At 38.9% G+C, this 26,176-nt stretch overlaps 1 protein-coding gene across 11 annotated transcripts in view; it reads right to left on the bottom strand.

Annotated features, from left to right (window-relative positions):
- The window catches only part of LOC105499881 (ribosomal modification protein rimK like family member B), an 89,179-nt gene that overhangs the window by 15,635 nt on the left and 47,368 nt on the right, over positions 1-26,176 (bottom strand). For all 11 annotated transcript variants that reach the window (XR_011609362.1, XR_011609365.1, XR_011609363.1 and 8 more), the window contains 3 exons: positions 11,723-11,953; positions 9,760-9,846; positions 7,718-7,921 (listed from right to left, as the gene is read on the bottom strand). Coding sequence is in view for 6 of the 11 variants with exons in the window: in XM_071072220.1 (XP_070928321.1) it covers positions 7,718-7,921; positions 9,760-9,846; positions 11,723-11,953 (522 nt within the window). In the remaining 5 variants the exon portion in view is untranslated. The remainder of the gene's footprint in view (positions 1-7,717; positions 7,922-9,759; positions 9,847-11,722; positions 11,954-26,176) is intronic.

The following is a 26,176-nucleotide window of genomic DNA, read 5'->3' as shown; positions in this document are numbered from 1 at the left end:
TATCCTTTATTCCAATGTTACTTTACCAATATAGAATGCCCTAGGGAAAGACTGAAAACTCCTCAATACATTAAATAAAGCCAGCATAACCTTAATATCAAAAGTGATAAAGTTTTTAAAAAATAATATTATGGGCCAATCTTACTCATAAAAATAGATGAAAATATTCTAGGGCAACCCCCTTTGGGTCCCCTCCCTTTGTTGGGAGCTCAGTTTTCACTCTATTAAATCTTGCAACTGCACTCTCTTGTGGTCTGTGTTTGTTATGGCTCGAGCTGAGCTTTCGCTCGCCGTCCACCACTGCTGTTTGCCGGAATCCCAGACCCGCTGTTGACTTCCACCCCTCCGGATCCGGCGGGGCGTCCGCTGTGCTCGTGATCCAGCAAGGCACCCATTGCTGCTCCCGACAGGGCCAAAGGCTTGCCATTGTTCCTTCACAGCTAAGTGCCCAGGTTCGTCCTAATCAAGCTGAACACTAGTTGCTGGGTTCCACAGTTCTCTTCTGTGACCCACGGCTTCTAAAGGAGCTATAATACTCAAAGCATGGTCCAAGAATGTGGCTTCTTGGAAATATTGATGCTCCATCGTATAGGAGTTTTTCTAAAGGAAGCCCCATTTTCACCACCCACACCCATTTGCCCCTGCACTTCAAGCCATACTTTTCAATCCCTGTATCTTTAACCTCCTTGTTAAGTTTGTCTCTTCCAGAATCGAAGCTGTAAAACTACAAATTGTTCTTCAAATGGAGCCCCAAATGCAGTCCATGATTAAGATCTACTGTGGACCCCTGGACCAGCCTGCTAGCCCATGCTCCGATGTTAATGACATTGAAGGCACCCCTCCCGAGGAAATCTCAACTGCACCACCCCTATTACACCCCAATTCAGCAGGAAGCAGTTAAAAGCGGTCGTCGGCCAACCTCCCCAACAGCACTTGAGTTTTTGGCTGTTGTGAGGGGGACTGAGAGACAGGACTACCGGGATTTCCTAGGCCGACTAAGAATTCCTAAGCCTAGCTGGGAAGGTGACCACACCCACCTTTAAACACTGGCTTGTAACTCAGCTCACACCCAACCAATCAAGTAGTAAAGAGGCTCACTAAAATACATATTAGGCTAAAGCAGGGAGGTAAAGAAAGAGTCAAATCATCTATCGCCTGAGAGCACAGGGGGAGGGACAATGATCGGGATATAAACCAGGCATTCGAGCAGGGAGCGACAACCCCTTTTGGTCCTCTTCCATTTTATGGGAGCCCCGTTTTCATTCTATTAAATCTTGCAACTGCAAATAATAATAATAATAAATTTAAATAAAATATGAAAAAAACAAATTCAGTAATTTTTGAAAGAATAGTAAGCTATCCAAAGAAAGTTAATTTTAAAAATGCAAAGGGCAATTAAGAAAAAAAAAATTCCTTTTATTTTTTTTTTTGTGACCACCACCTCTCCCTCTCGTCTCAACCACCTGAGTTAACTGGGTTTACAGGCATGTGCCAGCATGCCAAGCTAATTTTTGTATTTTTTGTAGAGATACAGTTTTGCCGTGTTGCCCAGGCTGCTCTTGAACTCCTGAGCTCAAGGCCCACCTTGGCCTCCCAAAGAGATGGGATTACTGGCATAAGCCAATGCATCCGGCCAGAAAAATTATTTTTAACCTAAAATGTATCAACATAATGCATCACACCAAGAAATTAAAGGTCTTAAGGACCCTTATTACGATAGCTAAATAAAACTGAGCTGTAAACCTTTCTGGTCCTAAATTAAAGATGCCAAGATGGCACAGGATAAAATCTGACAATCATCCCTCCTAAAAACTCTAACAGAATCTCTAATAGAATCAACCTCCTTAAATATAATATCCTAAATAGCAAAACACTAAACCTATTTCAGAGGAAATCAGAAACTAGACAGAAATCACTGCAATCCTTATTGCTTAACACTATACTGGAGGTTCTAAAGCAGTGGTTCTCAACTGGGGAGAATCTGGAAATTGTATGGTGGCGTTTCTGACATCTGGGGTGGACATACTGGCATTTAGTAGTCATTGGTCAGAAATGCTATTCAAAAGACAAAAACTGCCCAATTTAAAAGTAAGCAAATATAATGAAGAGCAATACATATACAAGTAAACACAAATGACCAAATAAACTATGAAAAGATTCTCTCATTGTTCATGGTGAGAAAAATATAAAGTAAAATAGCCGTAAAATAGCAAGTAATTCTCATCTGATGGGAAAAAAAAATTACAAGTTGAAATGCAAAAAGTTATGGGCTTTTTAAAAAGTAATCTGGGCCAGGCGCGGTGGCTCATGCCTGTAATCCCAACACTCTGGGAGGCCGAGGCGGGCGTATCGCAAGTTCAGGAGATCGAGACCATCCTGGCTAACACAGTGAAACCCCGTCTCGACAAAAAATACAAAAAATTAGCCAGGCATGGTTGCAGGCGCCTATAGTCCCAGCTACTCAGGAGGCTGAGGCAGGAGAATGGCGTGAACCCGGGAGGCAGATTCAAAAAAAAAAAAAGTAATCTGATTATTTATTTAGAGACAGAGTCTTGCTTTGCTGCCCAGGCTGGAGTGCAGTGGCATGACCTCAGCTCACTACAACCTCCACCTCCCGGGTTCAAGTGATTCTCCTGCCTCAGCCTCCTGAGTAGCTGGGACTACAAGTGCCTGCCACCATGCCTGGCTTATTTTTGTATTTTTAGTAGAGGTGGGGCTTCACCATGTTGCCCGTTGGTCTCAAACTCCTGACCTCAAGCGATCCTCCCACCTCAGCCTCCCAAAGTGCTGGGATTATGGCGTGAGTCACTGTGCCTGGCCATAATTTTTTTTAAATATGTATTTTGTTCCAGCAATTCCAACCTTGATGAGACTTATCAAGACAAAAGCACCAGTATATAAAACAAAGCATATTCACAAGGATGTTTATAGTATTATTGCTCACAATAGTAAAACACTGAACACAAACTGCAATTCAATTCTGACAAACAAGGTAAAGAGGCTCTTGCTCTATCAGATATCTACACATAGTACCAAAAGAATAAAGACTGGTATTCATAGAGAAAAAGCACGATAGAAAAAGCACGATACAATAGACTAAGGGACCTTGCAATAGACCCATGCACACGTGGAAATTAAATACATTACAAATTAGTAATAAACAGACTATTCAATAAGTAGCATTCAGACAACCAGTTACTCATTTTGAAAAAAGAAAACAGGATCTCTTTTATCACGCTGAACAGCAAAATCAATTTCAGGTAGATTAAAGTCCTAAACATAGAAAAGCTTTTAGAAGACCGTATTCAAGAACTGAACATGACCAAAGGGTGGAGAAGAATTTCTTCAATTTAAAAATAGTAGAGAACGTAAAGAAATAGATGAATATGCTTGACATTAAAAGTGACAATTTTTGTCCATCAAAATCTGTAATCAAAAAAAGAAGAAATATCACAGACTGGGATGAAAATACTGTACTTACAATTCATATAACCGACAAAAGAATTTGAAGTCAGATTAGATAAATCTGGCCAGGTGCAGTGGCTCACACCTATAATCACTGGACTCTGGGAGGCTGAGATGGGAGGATCACCTGAAGCCAAGAGTTCAAGACTAGCCTGGGCAACACAGCAAGACCTCATCTCTATAAAAAATAAAATATTTTTATAAAGAAAAAAAGAAAAAGAGCCTGTAGATCAATACAAAAAAGGAAAAAAAAAATCTTGATTAAAAAAAGACACAAAGGACCTGCACAGGCAATTCATAGATGACATACTGGAATATGCACTTAAAAAAGTGAACAGACGCATAACCTCAACAGTGAGAGATAAATTACAGTAATGACATGACATAATTCACATTATTTTGGCAAAAGGCTTAATGTCTACCGACCTTACAGGTTGGCAAGAAGGTGGCACTATACGAAATAGTATTTGATGCGGAGAAATCCTAAGGTAGTATACTCACTTTGGAGAATCATTTGGCAATATCTAGTAGAGCTGAATTACTGTAATACACTACAACACAGAAATCCCACTTCTGGGTAAATGGGCTAACCCAGAAACACTCTTGACGATGTATCTAAGGATGAAGTTTTATAACACAAAATAATAACTAGTTTAGGAATATAGACAGAAGCACTGAAAGCACATTATAGGAAAGATAAATACCAAGTTCAGGATGTGGGGAAGAGAGAAGAAAATGATCAGAGAGAGTAAACAGATAACTATATTGACGGCTTATTTCTAAAGCTGGTTAATGGGTGCAAAGGAATCCTTTATACCTTTTTGTAAGCCTCACTGATCTCAAAACAACCTTTTTTTATTTTTATTTTTATTTTTTGAGTCAGGGTCTTGCTGTGTTGCCCAGGCCAGAATGCAGCCTCCCAAGTGGCTGGGACCAGAGGTGTGAATCATCACGTCTGGCTTAATTAATTTATTTTTTGTAGATATGGGGTCTCTCTACACTGTTCAGACTGGTCTCAAACCTCAGGGCTCAAGCCATTCTCTTGCCTTGGCATCCCAACGTGTTGAGCGGGGGATTACAGGACTGAGTCACAGCACCCGACCTCAAAACAAACTAAAAAAAAAACAATTTACTTCTTAATATAAAACTAAGTTACTTTCTAAAGTTCTTTTTGCTTAAAATATGAAGAGTAACTATTAATTAAATCTCAACGTAGTAAGGTAAAGGTGACCCAGAAAAGAAAAGATGCCATTTAGCTCTCTTCTAGCTAGTCAGCATGACATGTTATAATGAAAAATTAAAACGAGACATGAAGAGCTAATTCAAGGAGGCAGAAGTCATTTTTCAAGAATAGAAAGTAGGCTGGGCACGGTGGCTCACACCTGGTGGCGCCCAGCAATTTGGGAGGCTGAGGTGAGTGGATCACTTGAGGCCAGGAGTTTAAGACCAGCCTGGCCAACATGGCGAAAACCCATCACTACTGAAAATACAAAAATTAGCCCAGCATGGGGGTGCACACCTGTAGTCCCAGCTACTCAGGAGGCTGAGGCACGAGAATTGCTTGAACCTGGGAGGGAGAGGTTGCAGTGAGCCGAGATCACACCACTATACTCCAGCCTGGGTGGCAGAGCAAGATTCCATCAGAAAAAAAAAAGTAGAAAGTAAAATTAATATAACCAATATCTTTCAAATCTTCACTGTGTTCTTACTCTATCATGTACTCTGAATAAGCCACCATATCGAATTTCATGCTTATCAATATTCCACCTTTAGTTTTACTAAATGTCTGTATTTCCAACACTGCATTGTTTAGTTTTGCATATATTTAAATTTTATATAAATGAAATACATGTATTCTCTTCTTTGACTTGCCTTTTTAGATGAACATTATGTTTCTGAGATTCATCCATGTGGTTATAGATCTCAGAGAGATAAGTAGGGATGACATCACCTAGGGCCTGGTAGCCAGGGCAAGAACTTAAGATTTTTCTGGGAATGCAACTGGGGAGCTATTGGAGGAATTTTGTTTGTTTTTGTTTTTGAGACAGGCTGGAGTGTAGTGGTATGATCGTATGATCATGGCTCACTGCAGCCTCGACCTCCCAGGCTCAGGCAATCTTTCTGCCTTAGCTTCCTGAGTAGCTGGGACCACAGGTGCATGCCACCATGACCAGCTAATTTTTTTTTTTTTTTCTTTTTGAGACAGTCTCACTCTGTCGCCCAGGCTGGAGTACAGTAGGGCAATCTTGACTCACTGCAACCTCTGCCTCCTGGTTCAAGAGATTCTCATGCCTCTGCCTCCCGAGTAGCTGGGACTAAACAGGCATGTGCCACTGTACCTGGTTAACTTTATATTTTTAGTAGAGATGGGGTTTCACCATGTTAGCCAGGCTAGTCTTGAACTCCTGGCCTCAAGTGATCCATCCACCTTGGCCTATGAAAGTGCTGGAATTACAGGTTTGGGCCACCAAGCCTGGCCCCAGATAATTTATTTTTATATTTTGTAGAGACAGGGTCTTCCCCTCTATTACCCAGGCTGGCTTTGAACCTTGAGCTCAGGATGATCTTCCTGCCTCAGCTTCCCAAAGTGTTGGGATTACCAGTGTGAGCCATGGTTCCTGGCCCTATTAGAGGATTTTGAGCGAGAGTTGATTTGACTTGCAATGTAAAAGCATCCATCATACCACTGTGGTGTTAGGAAGAGATTAGGAGGGAAGAGTAGAAGCAAGAAGACCCCTTAAGGGGCTACTAGAGGTAATCCAAATAAGAGAAGATGGTATTAGGAGTAGAGATGGTAAAAATTGGTAAGATTTGGAAACATTCTGAGAGTAGAGATTTCAAAGGGTTCCTGACAATTTGAATATGAGGTATAAGAGAAGAGAGGGACCAGGATGTCTCTAAGGATTTGGGTCTAAATCAGAAAAACAGAGCTGTCAGTAAGCAAGACAGACAGGCTGGAAGTGGTGGCTCTCATCTATCATCCCACAAGTTTAGAAGGCCAATGCATGAGGATTGCTTGAGCCCAGGAGTTTGAAAACAGCCTGAGCAACATAGGGAGACCATATCTCTACAAAAAAAAAATGTAAAAAATTAGCCCGGTGTGGGGTGTGGTGGCTCATGCCTGTAATTCTAGCACTCTCGGAGGCCGAGGCAGGCAGATCACCTGAGGTCAGAGGTTTGAGACCAGCCTGGCCAACATGGTGAAACTCCGTCTCTACTAAAAATAAAAAAATTAGCTGGGCATGGTGGCAGGTGCCTGTAGTCCTAGCTACTCAGGAGGCTGAGGCAGGAGAATCGCTTGAACTCGTGAGGTGGAGGTTGCAGTGAGGGAGCTGAGATTGCACCACTGCACTCCAGCCTGGGTGACAGAGTGAGGCTCTTGTTTCAAAAAATAAAAAATAAAATAATTAGCCGGGCATGGTGGCATGTGCCTGTGGTCTCGGCTACTTGAGAGGCTGAGGCAGGAGGACTGCTTTAGCCCGGGATGTTGAAGCTGTAGTGAGCTGTGATCCTGCCACTGTACTCCAGCTTGGGTGACAGGCAAGACCCCATCATTCACTCACTCATACATACATAAGAATAAAATGATAAGGAGATAACTACGGGTAGAACACATTGTAAGGATTTCAGTTTTGGAGATACTGAGTAAGCAATTCCTTATATAAACCTGGAGTTGGAGCAGGGAAAAAAGTCTAAATTGGAGATAGAAATTTGGAAATAATTAACATACAAACGGTATTTAAAGTCATGAGCTGTACAAGATTACTAAGAAAGTGATATAAACAGAGAAGAGGAGGATAAAAACCCAAAGCCTAAGCTCTGATGTACCTGAACAATAAGAGATCTGAGAAAATACATATTTAAGAAAATCAAAATCAGCAATCTTGTTTGGACCAATGGGTAAAATGGGTTAAGACATCTTATAGGAACTCTGATTATATACAAAATAAGTATATCACCAAAGAGGGAATCTCTAACTCCTATCAGACATCCAATACATGTGTAAACTGGGTTACGAATTGAGAATGGGTGAAGGCAGATTTAATATGATTCAGTGAAACAGAATTATATTACTAGAAAAATAACTCGAGTTTAATTACATTGATGGCATGTGTAAAAATCGTATTTACATGTAAAAGGAAACACGTTTTTCAACTTATTAAGAAAGTCTATAGTTACACACAAATGAATACTCACTGGACAAGTTATAATGTCACTCTATATACTAGAAAGATATTTGTATTATTTTTACCTAATGAGCAGTTGCTTTGCATTCTCCCATCTGTTGAACAACGTAACATGGTGCCAACCACACGGCCTCCCACGACAATGACACGTACATCCCGTCCATGAGACTCTTTAACATACTTCTGGAACAGGTATGGTGCTTCATGGCGAATAAGATGGCTTAGATCAGCCAAATGGTGCTTATCTCGAGCCAAGAAAACAGCTTTACCTACGATTGAAAAGAATAAAAATACATGTTAAGTCATCAATTGTGGGCAGATGATACCTATTATCTGAATCTTCTTGTATCACAATCTGCTGTTTCAGAATCAATTACACTTTTTTTTTTTTAAGTTTTCCTTGTTAGAACTGTTTTAACAGTGAAATAATACAAAAATATATAAAGACAAGGTAAATAATCTCCTTTTACCACTCCCCAAACTCATGTTTCATGACAAACTAAAATTTATTTTGATATATGTTGTGAGGCAGCGGTCTAGATTTGTACTTCTCCAGGTTAGCCAATAATGTCAACCTTATTCACTAGCAAAACTTTTTATCTCTGAATTAAAACATATGTGTGATATATTATTATACAATATACTAATATACTATATTAGGATATAGTAATATAGCAGTATGTTACCTCAATTTATTTCTGAATTCTCTAGCCTGTTCCACTGCTCTATTTGTCTATTTTTGTGCCAATGGAAGTCGCTGTTTTAGATATATGGTTCTAAATTCCTCCCATGGTGGGGAAGGGAAAGGAGGGATACTGAATCTACGTCGCTTCTGGCTGAATCTAGGAGGGCTTGTGATTGCTCCAAACAAGAGAATATAGCAGAATTAATTCTATTATGACTTATGAAGGTAGACCATAAACGGTCATACAGCTTCTTTGTTCACTTTAGCATTCACCGAAGGAGGCCTGAGACTCTTGGCTGCCCTACTGGAGAAGCCAAATATAAAGAATCCAGTCAACAGTTCCAGCTGAACTCTGATCCAGCCATCCCTGCCAAAACACAAAATATGTCACTGTACTCAGATTGATGTATCATTTTATGCCTTAAAATTCTATCTTAGGCTGGGCGCAGCGGCTCACGCCTGTAATACCAACACTTGGGGAGGCCGAGGCAGGTGGATCACCAGAGGTCAGGAGTTCAAGACCAGTCTGGCCAACATGATGAAACCCTGTCTCTACTAAAAATACAAAAAACAAAGTAGCTGGGCGTGGTGGCAGATGCCTGTAATGCCAGCTACTTGGGAGGCTGAGGCAGGAGAATTGCTTGAACCTGGGAGACAGAGGTTGCAGTGAGCTGAGATCACACCACTGCACTCCAGACTGGGCAACAAGAGCAAAACTCCATCTCATTTAAAAAAAAAAAAAAAAAAAAAGTCTACCTTAATCCAAAATCATTAAGATATTTTCATATGACATCTTATAAAGTGTTAATAGTTTTACCTTATTCGTTTAAGTCTTCAAACTATATATCTTTAGAGGGGGATGACTGGAGTTAGTGATCTAAGGTCTTATATTGTTTCTTTGCATTTTTTTTAGACAGAGTCTGGCTCTACTGCCCAGGTTGGAGTTCAGTGGCATGATCTCGGCTCACTGCAACCTCTGCCTCCCGGGTTCAAGCCACTTTCCTGCCTCAGCCTCACGAGTAGCTGGGATTACAGGCGTATGCCACCACATCTGGCTAATTTTTGTATTTTTAGTAGAGGCGAAGTTTCATCACATTGGACAGCTGGTCTTGAACTCCTGACCTCAGGTGATCCACCTGCCTTAGCCTCCCAAAGTGCTGGGATTACGGGTGGTCCTTATATTATTGAGGAAGATACAGACAGGTCTAACTTGAGACTCAGTCTAAGTATGTATGTTAAAATCTCTAGGTAACCACTAAACAGAAATAGCTTTTAGCTAAACTGAACAACTCATAGTAGCCTTCTGTAAGTCTGAGGTATCATGCACCTAACAATTTCCCTCTAATTATTCTTCAAAGTCACTCATATTAATAAGCAAGAATAGTTTCAAAACTATATACCTTACCAACAACTCATACACACCTCTATGACCCCGCGTATTCTTTACTACCATTGGGAACTCCAGTACTTCTGCTTCATCAATCATTTTAGCAAAATTTTCATGGCCACCTGGTTTGAGCAATAAAAAAATTTAAGACAAACAGCAGCAGAAGTGTTTTGTGATCAATTTTATCTACACTAAAGACAACCAACAGCACAAGGAAGTTGAAGGTAAGAGCCTGATGGCTATCTTTTTTTTCTTGGAGAAAGTATGTATAAGTTGAAAATATAACTGATTATCAGTTTAAAACAATACCTTATAAAACAAATAGCTCCCTTAACCTATACATATTCTAATGTCTAACTTAAGTATCTTTCAGCTAAACAGAGTTTCCTAATTCTATGCCATTTCTCATGTTTTTATCCTTATTATTCTCCCACACAAATAATAGAAGCCCCAAGATTTACTTTAATATATTCAATTCCCTGCTTGGATTAAGAAACTGAAGAATTAGTTGGTTAAGATCTATCCAAGGTTGAAGAGATGCTGCACACACTGACACACTCCTCTTTATTACCAACAAACACACATACCCCAATTTTTTTGGTCTCCATTATTAATCAGAGTTCTTTCTACACTGGGGTAACTCAGCATCCTGGGTTAAGTCTCCTTTCTCACTCTTTTTATTGACCAAAAACAAATGACACAATAACAAAATTAGAGCAAAAATAGACTGTAGCTACAAAAATCAGCACGATGAGAGAGAAAAGTTGAGACAGGATAAAGTTCATTAAACAAGTGAAATATGAGTAATTTGTAGCTTTGCAAAATTATGATGACTTGGTCACCAAATTTTAATCCTTCATCAATAGAACAAAGGTAATACTTGTTAATTTGGTTAGCCTTTTTTCCCTTCTTTCCATTCTCATAAAATCAACATTGTACAATCATGTTATAAACTATTAAGATCCCCAAAGCATTAAAAACACAGAATTCTCAACTTACATTAATTCTGTCTCTTCCTATGCAATTGCTAAAAACGGAAACCGTGTCCACGCATGCCATACAGGCTTGGTGAGGGTTGGGGAGGAAGAGTTCCTTTCTTTAAAATATTAACAATAAGGAGAGGACAAGGGTTCCTTTGTAAAGCCTAATTAAATCTCCAAGCATTCTTCTGGATATTTGAAGAAACACCTTTATGGAAAACTCTGCACTAATTTAAGTTTGGTCTTTTCCAAACAAGAGAATTAAAGGCAGGAAATACATTAGCAAAATGTTGTTTAGAGCAGTGTTACTCAGAATGTGGTCCTGCAACCTGTGCCTGTATAGGACTTGTTCACTACTGTTATGCGGTCAGATAAATACAAAAGGGTAGGCAGCAGAAGCTTTTATAGCAATCTGGCACTGCTGTGATCGTTTTATTATATTTTACACGAGTATTAATCTACCACAGATTGATCTTTAAAAAAAAAAAAAAAACAACCCTTTTACCAGAAGGTTGAAAGCACTGTTTTAAAGCATACCTACTAAAGTGTTACTTTCTTTAAAAACATTAAAATATTTGCATTATCAAAATGGTAATGAAGAAAACGAAAAATTAATGTCATAAAATTCTATTATCTTTTACCACAGAGGTTGGCAAACTAAGGCCTACGGGTCAAATTTGACCTATTGGCTGTTTTTATAATAAAGTTTCATTGGAACAAAACTACTCATTTGTTTAAGCATTGTCTATAGCAGCTTTCATGTTACAACAGCATTACTGAGGGTTACCAGAGAACTCATGGCTTGTAAAAGCTAAAATACTTTTAATCTTGAAAGTTTGTTAACCCTATTTTCCCCCATAATATGAAACAAATCTTAAGATATGATTTGTAATTAGCCTGTCCAGTGTGTTAAAACTGAAAGTCACTTCTATAAGATGTTCTTTCATGTCTGTAAATTTATCCTATTAAACTATCCGTGGTTAATATTTAGGCTATGCATGCTCTTTAGTAGGCTCACCATAAGAGAAAGTATCTGGCAGAGGAACACCATGGCCAGCTAACTCTTGAAATGTCCAGAACTTATTAACGCAGTTCAGGATGGCTTGAGGTCGGTTCATTAACCGGCATCCCATCTTCTCTAGATGGCGCAAAACAGTGATGTCACTATCACTCTGCACCCAAGGGGTTGGTACTCTGACTACCACCACTTGTGGGTAGGCAGTGATTAGCTCTCCATTGATCCGCAGACCTGAAATACATAAAAACAAGGCCAAAACCATTAGAGGGAAATACACAATAAAATAGAGAAATAGTAATATGCCATAGAGGAACAGTAATATGCCAAAGTTTGGATCATAAAATGAAATGTACTATTTTGTTAATATTAAATTGGGATGGAGATATTCCTCTGTAAGAAAAAAGAAAATTTAATTAGAAAAATCTCTGGTTAAAGAAATTATAGTACACACCACTACAATGAATTACCACATAGCCATTAAAAAGAATGTCATAAACATGTATGTTCAGAGATGAACAAATGCCCAGATACATAATGTTGAGTTTTTATTTTAAAGGGCAAATCTGAGAAAAGGTTTTATTTGTGCATACACATAAAAAATACCTATATGGGCCGGGTGCAGTGGCTCACACCTATAATCCCAACACTTTGGGATGCCAAGGCAGGCAGATCACGAGGTTAAGAGATCGAGGCCATCCTGGCCAACGTGGTGAAACCCCAACTCTACTAAAAATACAAAAACTAACTGGGTGTGGTGGCAGGCGCCTCTAATCTCAGCTACTTGGGAGGCTGAGGCAGGAGAATCACTTGAACCAGGGAGATGGGGGTTGCAGTGACCCAAGATCGCACCACCGCACTCCAGCCTGGTGACACAGAGAGACTCAAAATAAATAAATAAATAAATAAATAAATAAATAAATAAATCTAAGTGGTTTAACAATTTAACTGGCTTCCTATGAATGTGACTGGGTGGCAAGGCAGGAAGAGGAAGGTTGAAGAGAAAATTTTAATATTGTGCTCCATGTAATTCTCTATATTATGTTTTGTATGCTTTTTTAAAAAGTGAGAACATACGTCTCTATAATGAAAAAAGAAAATTTTTTAAGAGAAAAGTTTCTTGAATATTTACCCAATACCATTCTACTTAGGGAGACCCCAAATAATACACAAACAAGGTATTTATATGAGTTGCTTCTTTTTGAGACAAAGTCTCACTGTCACCTAGGCTGGAGTGCAGTGGCTGGTCTCAGCTTACTGCAACCTCTGCTTCCTGGGTTCAAGCAATTCTCCTACCCCAGCCTCCCAAGTGGCTGGGACTACAGGCGTCTGCCACTACGCCTGGCTTTTTTGTATTTTTAGTAGAGACGGAGTTTCACCACGTTGGCCAGGATGGTCTCAAACTCCTGACCTAATGATCCACCTGCCTTGGCTTCCCAAAATGCTTACAGGCATATCACCGCGCCTGCCCCGGCTTCTTAAACTCTATTTTCATTAAAAAAAATATATACTACATATATATATAAAATATATATAGTGTATATATAAATTTTATGTGTATATATATGCATACACACACACACACACACACACACACACACACAGAGTAATCCCACACTGTCTGTGGGGAACGTTTCAAGACCCTCAATGGATGCTTGGAACTGTGGAAAGCCTAAACTGAGAACTATATATACTGTGCTTTTTCCTATACACACATACCTGTGATAAAGTTTAATTTATAAATTAGGCACAGTAAGAAATAGTAACTAGTAATAAAACTGGACAATTATAACAATTACTGTAATTAGATTTATGTAAATGTGGTCCCTTTCTCTCAAAATCTTATTATACTGTACCATGGGTAACTAAAAACAGCATGCAAAACCATGGGAAGCAAAACTGTGGCTAGGAAGGACTACTACACTTGTTTAAAACATTCAAACACAAAAATACAGAACATATTCACCTTCCATACAACATTCTAGGTACTTAACGTTATTAGTACGTATTTTCCCTACTGTCATCTAAGTATACAGAAACATATATAGATATATAATCACTTAAAATTATTGGCCGGGAGTGGCGGCTCATACCTGTAATCCCAGCACTTTGGGAGGCAGAGGCAGGTGTATCACCTGAGGCTGGGAGTTTGAGACCAGCTTGACCAACATGGTGAAACCCCATCACTACTAAAAATACAAAAATTAGCCAGGTGTGGTGGTGCATGCCTGTAATCTCAGCTACTCGGGAGGCTAAGGCTGGAGAATCTCTTGAACCCAGGAGGCGGAGGTTGCGGTGAGCTGAGATTGCACCACTGCACTCCAGCCTGGACAATAGAGTGAGAGTCTATCTCAAAAAAAAAAAAAAAAAAAAAAAAAAATCAGAGACATCTTTCTGTATCAGAGCATATATAGCTTTATTTCAATACTTTAGGTGGGCTGAATGGATTACATTTTATAGATACACCATATGATCAATTCCTTACTAATAACTGATACTCGGCCGGGTGCGGTGGCTCAAGCCTGTAATCCCAGAACTTTGGGAGGCCAAGGCGGGCGGATCACGAGGTCAGGAGATCGAGACCATCCTAACATGAAACCCCGTCTCTACTAAAAAATACAAAAAATTAGCCAGGTGCGGTGGCGGGCGCCTGTAGTCCCAGCTACTCAGGAGGCTGAGGCAGGAGAATGGCGAGAACCCGGGGGGGGCGGAGCTTGCAGTGAGCCGAGATTGTGCCACTGCACTCCAGCCTGGGCGACAGAGCAAGACTCCCTATCAAAAAAACAAAACAAAAAAAAAAAAACACAAAAACTGATATTCATTCATCCAGTAAATATTAAGTACTATGTGTCAGATTCTTTTCTATATGGTCAAAATAGATTGATAAATAAGATAAGGTCCTTGCTTTCAAGAAGCTTTCTAGTGGGAGACAGACACTAATTTTTATGGTATTAACTTTTAAACACGGTAGTAGTTCTGATGGAAGAAAAATCAGGGAGGTAGAATTAATGGCAAAATTAAGGCACAAACCATGAGCCGAGGGTGTGTGTGTTTAAAAAAAAAGAGAAAGGACAATTCAAATGTAAGGCAGAGCACAAATCACGGGGCAAAAATGTTAACAATATGTGTGTGTGTGTCTCTGTGACTTGTATTGATGTACAGTAAAAGATATGGCTGGTCAGGTAAAGTGTCAAATATGCAAAGCCATATGAGCTGAACTAAAGAATTTATATCTGTTCTGATTAGGAATTGAGAGTCTGTGCTGGATATTGCCTGCTGATAGTCCATGCCATCCCATCTTTTAATTATTCCCCTGTATGTATAGCAGGGAATAGAAGCATATTCTATATACTCCTCTGCCAACAGAATTCCATCTTGAGAATCTACCAACAAGATGACAATTACACGAAATTTTGGCCAGGCTTACTCTGCAAACCCAGCACTCTGGGAGACAGAAGGAAGAGGATTGCTTGAGACCAAGAGTTCGAAACTAGCCTAGGCAACATGAGATCTTCATCTCTAAAAAAAAATACTTAAAAAAATTAGCCTGGTGTGGTTGTGTGTATCTGTAGCCCTAGTTACTCAGAAGGCTGAGGTAGGAGGATAATTTGAGTCCAGGAGCTTAAGACTGCAGTGACCTATGATCAACCTGGATGACAAAGACCCTGACCCTAAAAGCGAAAAAAGGTTTTATTTGAAGGTGAAAAAAGTAGAAATTATTCTCCAGGAGCACCATGGATAGGTATGTGGTCATCAGCAGATGTGAGGTTTGCCTGTGGCTAACACCATTCTCCTCACAATCATTTGCTACAAGCATCTTGATACTTTTTTTTTCTCTTTTTTTTTTTTTTTTTTTTTTGAGACGGAGTCTCACTCTGTCGCCCAGGCTGGAGTGCAGTGGCACAATCTTGGCTCACTGCAACCTCCGCCTCCTGGGTTCAAGTGATTCTCCTGCCTCAGTCTCCTGAGTAGCTGGGACTACAGGCATGCACCACCACGCCCTGCTGCCTTTTTGTATTTTTTAGAGATGGGGTTTCACCATGTTGGCCAGGCTGGTCTCGAACTCCTGACCTCAGGTGATCTGCCCACCTCAGCCTCCCAAAGTGCTGGGATTACAGGCATGAGCTACTGCTCCCGGCCCTTGATATCATTTCTTAGGCTTTAGCAGTGACTTGCCTAGATAAGCAAATCCAAAGAGCATTCTAAAAATTGAAAAAAAGCCTCGGTGCCAGTTTGAGGATGAAAAATTTTGAGATAAGGATACAGAGAATGGGAATGTTAAGAAGGGAAGCTGGTTTGGGGCAGAAGATGTTGGATTTGGATCTAGATAGGAAAGACTTTGGTAATGACATAAGGATTTTAAAGTAGAATTACTGTACTTGAAATGTAGACTGGAACTATACATATATGTATACAGTCATATTGGTGGAGTGAAAGCTGTATATTCATATTTAAATATTAATTTATGGGGCCAGGCACAGTGGCTCATGCCTGTAATTCCAGCACTTTAGGAAGCCGAGGTGGGTGGATCACCTGAGGTCAGGAGTTCGAAACCAGTCTGGCCAACATGGTGAAACCCTGTCTCTACTAAAAATAGAACAATTAGCCAGGCATAGTGGCAGGTGTCTGTAATCCCAGCTACTCCAGAGGCTGAGGCAGGAGAATCGCTTATACCTAGGAGGCGGAGGTTGCAGTGCGCTGAGATCATGCCACTGCACTCCAGCCTCGGTGACAGAGTGAAATTCCTTGTCAAAAAAAAAAAAAGAGCTGGGTGCAGTGGCTCACACATGTAATCCCAGCACTTCAGGAGGCTGAGATGGGCAGATCACCTGAGGTCAGGAGTTCAAGACCAGCCTGACCAACATGGAGAAACCCCATCTCTACTAAAAATACAAAAATTAGCCAGGCGTGGTGGCTCATGCATAAAATCCCAGCCACTTGAGAGGCTGAGGCAGAAGAATCGCTTGAATCAGGGAGGCAGAGGTTGCAGTGAGCAGAGATCATGCCATTGCATTCCAGCCTGGGTAACAAGAGTAAAACTCCATCTCAAAAAAAAAAAAAATTCACTTATGGGAATCAGCCTGAGAATAGCTAAAGAAATAAGAATATGTAAGTTGAAAATATGAAAGTAAAAAAGAGACATCAAGGACCTCAATAAGAGCCAGGGTAAAACTTAAAGGGAAAAAGTCAGTTAAAAAAAAAAAATAGCAAGGCCAGCCACAGTGGCTCACGCCTATAATCCCAGCCCTTTAGGAAGCTGAGGTGGGCAAATCACTTGAGGTCAGGAGTTCAAGACTAGTTGGCCAACATGGCAAAACCCGTCTCTACTAAAAATACAAAAATTACACAAGGACGGAAAACCAAACACTGCATATTCTCACTCACAGGTGGGAGTTGAACAATGAGAACACATGGACACAGGGCGGGAAACATTACACACTGGGGCTTGTCGTGGGTGGGGGACTGGGGGAGGGATAGCATTAGGAGAAATACTTAATGTAAATGACCAGTTGATGGGTGCAGCAAACCAACGTGGCACATGTATACCTAGGTAACAAACCTGCATGTTGACACATGTACCCTAGAACTTTAAGTACAATAATAAAAAAAAAAAAGAAAGAATTATCTTTAAAAAATACAAAAATTAGGCATGGTGGCACACACCTGTAATTCTAACTACTTGGGAGGATGAGGCAGGAGGTATGCTTGAACCCAGGAGGCGGAGGTTGAAGTGAGCAGAGATTGTGCCACTGCACTCCATACTAAGCAACAGAGCGAGACTCCGTCTCAAAAAAATAAAAAAAAAATTAAAAAAACCAGCAAAATCTAGAATTATTAAATAGCATTACAAAAAATAAGAAAATCAGGAGAGAACAACCAAAACCATTAAATGAAAGAAACAAAGCAAGCTTTGAGAAAAGCTTGAGTTATAAGGAAGACAATATAAACTGTCAAGAAAAAATTCAACCATTATTACCCTATCATTATGTTAACCTGGAAATAACTTTTGCTGTTTTTTAAAAATGGGATAAAGATGCAAAAAACTGTTCCACTCTCCAGTATAAACAGTCTATTTGTTGCCACTGGAAAATGGGAGTGCTCTAACCCAAAGTATAGTTGGATCTGCACAGTGCACTATGGGGGTATTAGTGAGGATGGAAAGAAATTCAACGCCTCCTCTAACAAATATCTGATGTTATTCTAGGAAAGCAGAAGGGATCCAAGGCTGGAAAGATGAATGTGAGCCAAAAAGGCAAAGTCACATCTCTTAGGATTCTGCCTTATGAGCTACTGATCTCTTGAGCACTCACCAAATATCACTCATACCTTTGATGTAGAGCTTGTAAATGGATATAAGAGAATGGTTTCTTCCCTCAGACCCATGTTATTTAGTAAACAGAAGCACATAGTTGTTTGAAGAATTTTATCCACGATTCCATTACTCACTGTAAAAACATGTATTCCAACTGAATGTGCTTTGTTTTTAACCCCATCTCCTCTAACATATATTGTTTTTTTAATAAACATCTTAAATCCCGACTTATAAAATTTTTCATCTAGCTTGTTGACTTAATACTGAAATTAAGATTTCGGTACAAATATTTTAGATATAAGTTTTGGATGAGGTGTATAATAAAGTGCTCACATAACAATAAGATTAATAAGTTAACCCTAGAACAGCAATGGGGTGGGGAAGCAATCTTTCTTCCTTTTTTATTAGGATATAAAAGGTATTGTGTATTAAAAGGTGCTTTTGTCAAAGCAGAGTGATACAGTGTTAAGGGCTGATTATGCTCCAGTCTGAATGGTAACAATCTCTCCTTCCCCATAATTAAGTGGGGGGAACTTCTCAGATGACCTACTATAAACTTCTGTGTTTTGAAAGCAGAGTTTGGCTATACTCTTAACAATAGTAAGCACTAGTGGTTTTCTTCCCAGGAATTGAGGAACAGAAAAATGGCAGCCTCTTCATTACTGATATTTACTTTTATTCCATCCTTGAGCGTTCCAGATGATTTTTTAGGACTTCTGGAATTTTTTTTTTTTTTTTTCTGAGACAGACTCTTGCTCTGTCACCCAGGCTGGAGTGCAGTGGTGCAATCTCAGCTCACAGTAACCTCTGCCTTCTTGGTGCAAACAATTCTCTTGCCTCAGCCTCCCAAGCAGCTGGGATTACAGGCGAGTATCACCACGCCTGGCTAATTTTTGTATTTTTAGTAGAGACAGGGTTTCCCCACGTTGGCCAGGCTGGTCTCCAACTCCTGACTTCGGGTGATCCGCCCGCCTCCGCCTCCAAAAGTGCTGAAATTACAGGCATGAGCCACCCCGCCTGGCTGGACTTCTGAAATCTTTTGAAAGCTTATAGTATTTTCAGATTTTTAACTAAAAGTTTCAAGTAAAGTTGCTGTTTGTATAAAATTAAAAGCCCACACAATCTTTGTGTCAAAAATTAAGGAAGCACTCAAAGACTAATGGAGATGTGTTATAAGGACACAGGAGACAACCTGGAGGTGTTCCCACTAGCTAAATTTGAGATGATCTGGCAATCAAAAAAGAACTGGTAACACAATGAGTATAAAAAGTCCATGAATCCACAATGAATATGGAGAAACGGTAAAAAAGCCCCATTTGGTACCTCAGGAGGGAATTATTACAGATGCTCCTCGAAGTCAAGTAGCATACTGAACGTTTATCACTTCTATCTACACCACTGTAAAGTTGAAAAATCTTACATTAGACCACTGTAAATCAGAGACTATCTGTACATAAATCCTTATTCCCAAAACTAGTAAAGTGGGAAAATTACATTTACTTAACCTTTCTTTTCAGGAGGCACTATAGTTCATCACTAGTAGAGAAAACTCTTTTAGAAAAGAATGTGAACTAATAAATCACTAATAGTGACACAGACTCTCATTTTGTGCTTCTGTTTGTCTGTACTATGAAGTACATACCATCCACTGAAGTAATTTTTTGTCTAAACTGTGTAACCTGGATATATTCGAGCCAATTTACACAAAACTCTAGGAGGCAAACATCAAAAGGAAATGATCAAACAACTGCAGAATGTGAGACATTTTAAGTGTTCTGATCACTTCATGTCATTGCAGAAATAAAGATGCAGAGGCCAGGTGCACTGGCTCACGCCTGTAATCCCAGCACTTTGGGAGGCTGAGGCAGGCAGATCACCTGAGGTCAGGAGTCAAGACCAGCCTAGGTAACATGGTGAAGCCTCACAGCTGAGTGTGGTGGCGCATACCTGTAATCCCATCTACGAGGGAGGCTGCAGTGAGCCAAGATCACACCACTGCACTCCAGCCTGGGCCACAGGGTGAGATTCTGTCTCGGAAAAAAAATAAATAATCATAATAAAAATAAATAAAAAATAAAAAGAGAGATGGGGAGATTGTTTTAGATTTAAAAGACTAAGCAAACATTACAACCAAACGCAATGCATGAACCTTACCAGAGCTGATCTGAAAAGACTAACCAAAAAAAGACATTTTGGAATCAACTAAGAAAATCTGATTCAAGAGCATATATTAGATAATATTAGAGAGTTGATAATTTTCTTAGGTGTGCTAATGGATTATATAGATTATATAGGTAACCTTTTTTTTGGATGGACATATTGAAGTATTTAGGAGTGAAATGACACAAAGATGGTTATTTGAAAAGTTAATGCCCTCCCAAAAAAGTTTTGCATGTATATATATGAACAAGAAGATATGAAAGAATTATGATAAAAGGTTCCTGTTAAACTCAATCTCTAAGTAGCAAAAATATACTTGCTCATCATTCCATTCTTTCAGATTTTCTGTTCACTTAAAACCTTCCCACAAAGAAAATTCTAAACCCAGGTGTCTTTCAAAGGTGATTTCCATTAGACATTCAAGGAAGAAATAATACCAAATCTATACATTTTTCCAGAAAAGAGGGAACAACAACAAAGCGCGCTCCAGCCTGTTTTATGAAGCCAAAATACGTTAGCAGAAAAACTGACAACGACATTTCAAGTGGAGTTGTAAACCAATCTCACGAACATAAATGTAAAAATCTTCAACAAAATATTAAGACATTCTATACAGCAATATAATTAATCATAAACAAGGTAGGTTGTAAAGTTCAAAGTTGAAAAACCACTCAGGTAATTCATGTTCACAGAAAAAAGAGAAAAAAATCCTTTTTATTCATTCACTAAAAGGATAAAAACTGATAAAATTCAACAACCATTCAGTTTGCCCTTTTTCAAAGTGGACTAGGGGCCTAGACTTTTCTTGCTGTGATTTGAGTCACATATTGTTACAATTTCTGTTTCTCACAGGATAGATTAACTTGATTTTTTATTCTTATTGTCTTGTCAGGGACAAAAACATCCTTCTTTTTTTTTTTTTGAGATGGAGTCTCACTCTGTACAAAATACAATCAGCAACAAAAAGTTAGAAATGAAAAAATCGTAATTGTGTCATTTACAATAGCAGCAAAACCCATAAAATTCACAGGAATAAGATATAGCTAATGAAAGATGTATAAGATCTCTGAGGATAGAATTACAAAACATTATTAGAGACATTAAAGATGATGAGAGGGACAGATCATGTTTATAGATAGGAAGATGGTATAGTATGAATATTTTTTTCCCAAAGTAATCTACAGATAGATACAGTTTCAGTGAAAATTCCAAGTGACATTTTTGTGGAACTTTGACAAGTTGATTCTAATATATATATGCAAAGAATCATAAATAGACAAACATTCTTGAAAAAAGAGGGCTTATTCTACTGGATGTCACTATAAAGCTACAGTAATTAAGTCAGTGTAGTATTGGTACAAAGGACAATTAAAAAAAAAAAAAAAAAAAGAAAGAAAGAAAACAAATAGCCCAGAAATCCCACCTATTACTTGATTCATTGGAACGGTAACACTGGAAAGCAAAGGGCAAAGGTCAGTCTCCTTTGTAAAATGCTGAGACAACCAAATATTCAAGTGCAAAGAAACCATTGTAACAATAATAGGTTTTACTGCCTGATGCACACGGCAGGTTAATATGCTGAGATATCAGGTTGCAGCACAGAAAGTTTTGTCACAGGGTCACCAAAGGAGGAGATGGGCAGGAACCTCAAATTTGTCTCCCTAAGGAGTCTGGGATTAGAGTTTTGGAGTTGGCCAAAGTGTGGGGATCGCTGATGGTTTCAACATTACCACCTATAACCCATGAGTAAGATACCTATCATTAGCCATAAAAATTAATTCCAGGTGGATTGTAAATTTATATATTTACAGCTAAACTATAAAACCTCTAAAACATAACACAGGGGAGTTTCTTCATAATCTCAAGATAGAGATGGATTTCTTAAACACAGCGTAACCATAAACAATAAGAGTTGGATTACATTAAATCCTTCTATTTGTCAAGACACTATTGAGAAAGATAAAGGCAAGCCACAGATGAGACATTTAAAACAGTAAAACAATCAGACAATCCAATAACAAAATGGACACGAAAGTTGAATAGGCACTTTATCAATAAGGATACCAAACAAATATGTGAAGATACTCAATCTCATCAGTGAGTTGGGATACATAAAATAAAACCACAATTAGATACTATTTTGCACCCACTAGAATAGTTAAAAACAAAAGACCATTAAACAAGTGTTTATGTGAAACCATTATAGTCCCATAAATCAAGGAAAAAAAAAAGGAAACAAGTATGTGGTTTAAGAATAAACACCTCTTATTCACTAAGAAGAGAAGTGAACGTCCTTAATCTGGTAAAGGGTTACTTGAAAAAAAAAAAAATCTACATTTTTAAACATCAGATTTATTTACTAGAACAAATCACAGCACTCCCTTTAAGATTGGGCATAATAGGCCGGGCGCGGTGGCTCAAGCCTGTAATCCCAGCACTTTGGGAGGCCGAGACGGGCGGATCACGAGGTCAGGAGATCGAGACCATCCTGGCTAACACAGTGAAACCCCGTCTCTATTAAGAAATACAAAAAACTAGCCGGGCGAGGTGGCGGGCGCCTGTAGTTCCAGCTAGTCGGGAGGCTGAGGCCGGAGAATGGCGTGAACCCGGGAGGCGGAGCTTGCAGTGAGCTGAGATCTGGCCACTGCACTCCAGCCTGGGTGACAGAGCGAGACTCCGTCTCAAAAAAAAAAAAAAAAAAAAAAAAGATTGGGCATAATAAAGAGTGTATGTACTATTACCACTTTTGTTCAACATTATGCTGGAGGTCCTACTGAATCCATCAAGGTAAGAAAAACAAAAGGCATAGAAGCTAATCATTTACAAAATATATGACCATGTGCATCACAACTCCTAGAGAATCTAGTGAAGAAAAAAATAAGGGACAGAACCATATTTATATTACACCACTTTGCATGCAGGAAAAGGGAGGAAATATGAACATGTTCCAAACTCTGAAGACAGACTTTCTGAGTCTGAATTCTGGCTCTACTACTTAAAAGCTTTCTGATTTGGGGCAAACAATTTAAGCAATCTGCCCCATAGGATTATTAAAAGAATAAAATGAGTTAATGTTTTGAATAGTCCTACAAGTGTTTATAAAAGAAATATAATTTTATAACTGGAATTCTAAAACCTGAGATAAATTATCTTTCTTTTTCTAGCTCAACTTAGTAAGTACACCCATGACCTCTCAGACAATAGTCTTACAGAATCAGATCATCCAATTTCACAACTGCCAAAAGTACTCTGCATAAACAGTTGAATATTATTTTCTATCAACAGTTAATAACAGTATCACTTACTGAGTATTTACTATGTGTCAGATTCCACACCAGAGCATTTTATACACATCAAGTAATCCTAGGCACAACATTATAAAATACAATAGTCTCCTCTTATCTGCAGGGGATACATTCCAACACCCCCAGTGGATGCCTGAAACCACTAATAGTACCAAACCCTTTTCCTTCTTCATGATTTCATGGATAGAAGATTCAATCTTATTACATAGATCTTAGCAACCTCAGTATATGGTATTTTCCTTTCCTTATAAAGTTGACAACTTTTACCTTTTCACTTAAAGAAGCACTTTACAGCTTTTCCTTGGCAGAGCTGAACTGCCAGCATCTTTGGAGCCATTATTAAGTAAAATAAGCATGACCTGAACGAAGCACTGCAATACAGATGCAGTTTGACAGTCACTCTGATAACTGAGAGGGTTACTAAGGGACTAATGGGCAGGAAGCACATACATTGAGATGCTGGACAAAGAATGATTCATGTCCCAGGCTGGAAAGAGTGGGACAGCATGAGGTTCCACCAGTCTACTCAGAATGGAGGCAATTTAAAACTTCTGTGTTATTTTGGGATTTTTCCATTTATTATTTTCAGCCCACGGTTGATCTCAAGTGAAACCCTGAAAACTGAAACCACAGATAATGGAGGACTACTGCAGGCATTTCACATTTTATTCCTGCTTGACAGCAAATATATTACCAACAGATTTAATTTAGTAGGAAGTCAATGAGTCAACATCAGTCTGACCAACTGCAAAAAGTTTAATAACCAGGACAAATAGATCTAACTAAATTGTAAAGCTCAAGTTCTTTTTGTTATGTCACACAAATTCCCCCCAAATCCCTCGCTAGTTTCCTAAGCAGCATTATAGCTAGCAAACTCCTTTTAGCAGGAATATACTGTAATAGTGAGGCTAGACCTATCGTCTCAAACACCAGAAAGCCTCTGAATTCCCTCATTTGGCTGAAACAAAGAATCTGGAGATCTGAGTCCCATGTTCATTCTCTTGCCTCAAACTCCAATGCCTTTAGAAGACTATTCTAGCCACCTGTCCCCAAATTCCTCACACATTTTAAACTATTCAATGGCAATAGCTACTGGGTTCCCTGAGACTTGTACTCAACAAGCCCATGGTTCCAAGTAAATAAAAGCAATTACTCAGTTTCACTGTGTACCATGTAGTAGATCCTCATCCAGAAATAACAAAGGGGGTATAACTGCTATCTACCCTATCTATGCCAGGTAATCAATTCTGAGAGTCTACTATCTGTACTCTGCTATTAACTGCTGTACTGGGTAAGCTTAAAAGCATCCCTTGGTATCCCCAGAAATTGGTTCCAGGACCCCCACGAATACCAAAATCCATGGATACTCCCTTATATAAAATGGCGTAGTATTTACACACAACCCATAGATATCCTCCCATATACTTTAAATCATCTCTAGATTACTTGTAATATCAAATACAATGAAAATGCTATGTAAATAGTTGTTATACTGTATTTTTATTTATTGTATTGCTATTTTTCCCCCAAATACTTTCGATCTGCAGTTGGTTAAATCCAGAGATGCAAAACCCATACATAAGAAGGGCCAAATGTATTTCATTTGCAAGCAACTAAAATATTTCTGGTTAACCTGAACAGAAAAAATGCAATGAATATAAGGTTGTGCACAGAACTAAAAAAAAATACAGGTATACTCAGATATACTGTGTGTTTGGTTGCAGACTACCGCAATAAAGCAAATATCACAATAAGGCAAATGATGTAAATGTTTTTGTTTCTCAGTGCATATAAAAGTTATATTTTCACTGTACTGTAGTCTGTTAAGTGTGCAATAGCATATGTCTTAAAAAATAATGTACATATCTTAACTTAAAATACTTTTATTGTTAAAACATGTTAATCATCTGAGCTTTCAGTGAGTCCATTTCTTTGCTGGTGGAGGATCCTGCCTAAACAATGATGACTGCTGATTGAATAGGGTGGTGGGTGGTGAAGTTGTGGCAGCTGTGGCGATTTCTTAAAATAAGACAACAATGAAGTCTGCCACCATGACTAACTCTTCGTCCTATTAAAAATTTCTCTGTTGCATGCAATGCTGTTTCATAGCATTTTACCCATAGCAGAACTTTTTTTCAAAATTGAAATCAACCTTCTCAGACCTTGCTGCAGCTTCATCAACTAAGTTTATCTAATATTCTCAGTCTTTTGCTATCATTTCAACAATGTTCACAGCATCTTCACAGGAAGATTCTACTCAAGAAACCACTTTCTTTGGTAATCCATAAGAAGCAACTCTTTATCCATTTTCTCATGAGATTGCAACAATTAAGTCCAATCTTCAAGCTCCACTTCAAATTCTAGTACTCCCCCGCCACATTCAATGTTATTTCCTTTACAGAAGTCTTGATCTCCTCAAAGTCATCTATGAGGGTAGATGACTTCTTCCAAACTCTTGTTAATGAAGACATTCTGACCTCTTCCCAAGGAATCAGGAATGTTCTTAAGGACATCTAAAATGGTGAACCCCCTTCAGAAGTTTTTCAATTTGCTTTACCAGCATCTATTAGAGGAATCATTATTTATGGCAGCTATAGCCTCACAAAATGTATTTCTTAAATTGTAAGACTTAAAAGGAGAAATTACTTCTTGATCCATGGGCTGCAAAGTGAATGTTGT

Source organism: Macaca nemestrina, chromosome 10, assembly GCF_043159975.1.
Source record: "Macaca nemestrina isolate mMacNem1 chromosome 10, mMacNem.hap1, whole genome shotgun sequence".
Classification (NCBI taxonomy): Eukaryota; Metazoa; Chordata; class Mammalia; order Primates; family Cercopithecidae; genus Macaca; species Macaca nemestrina.
Note: the sequence above shows the minus strand (reverse complement) of the source record. Positions and strands in the feature narration are given on the sequence as shown.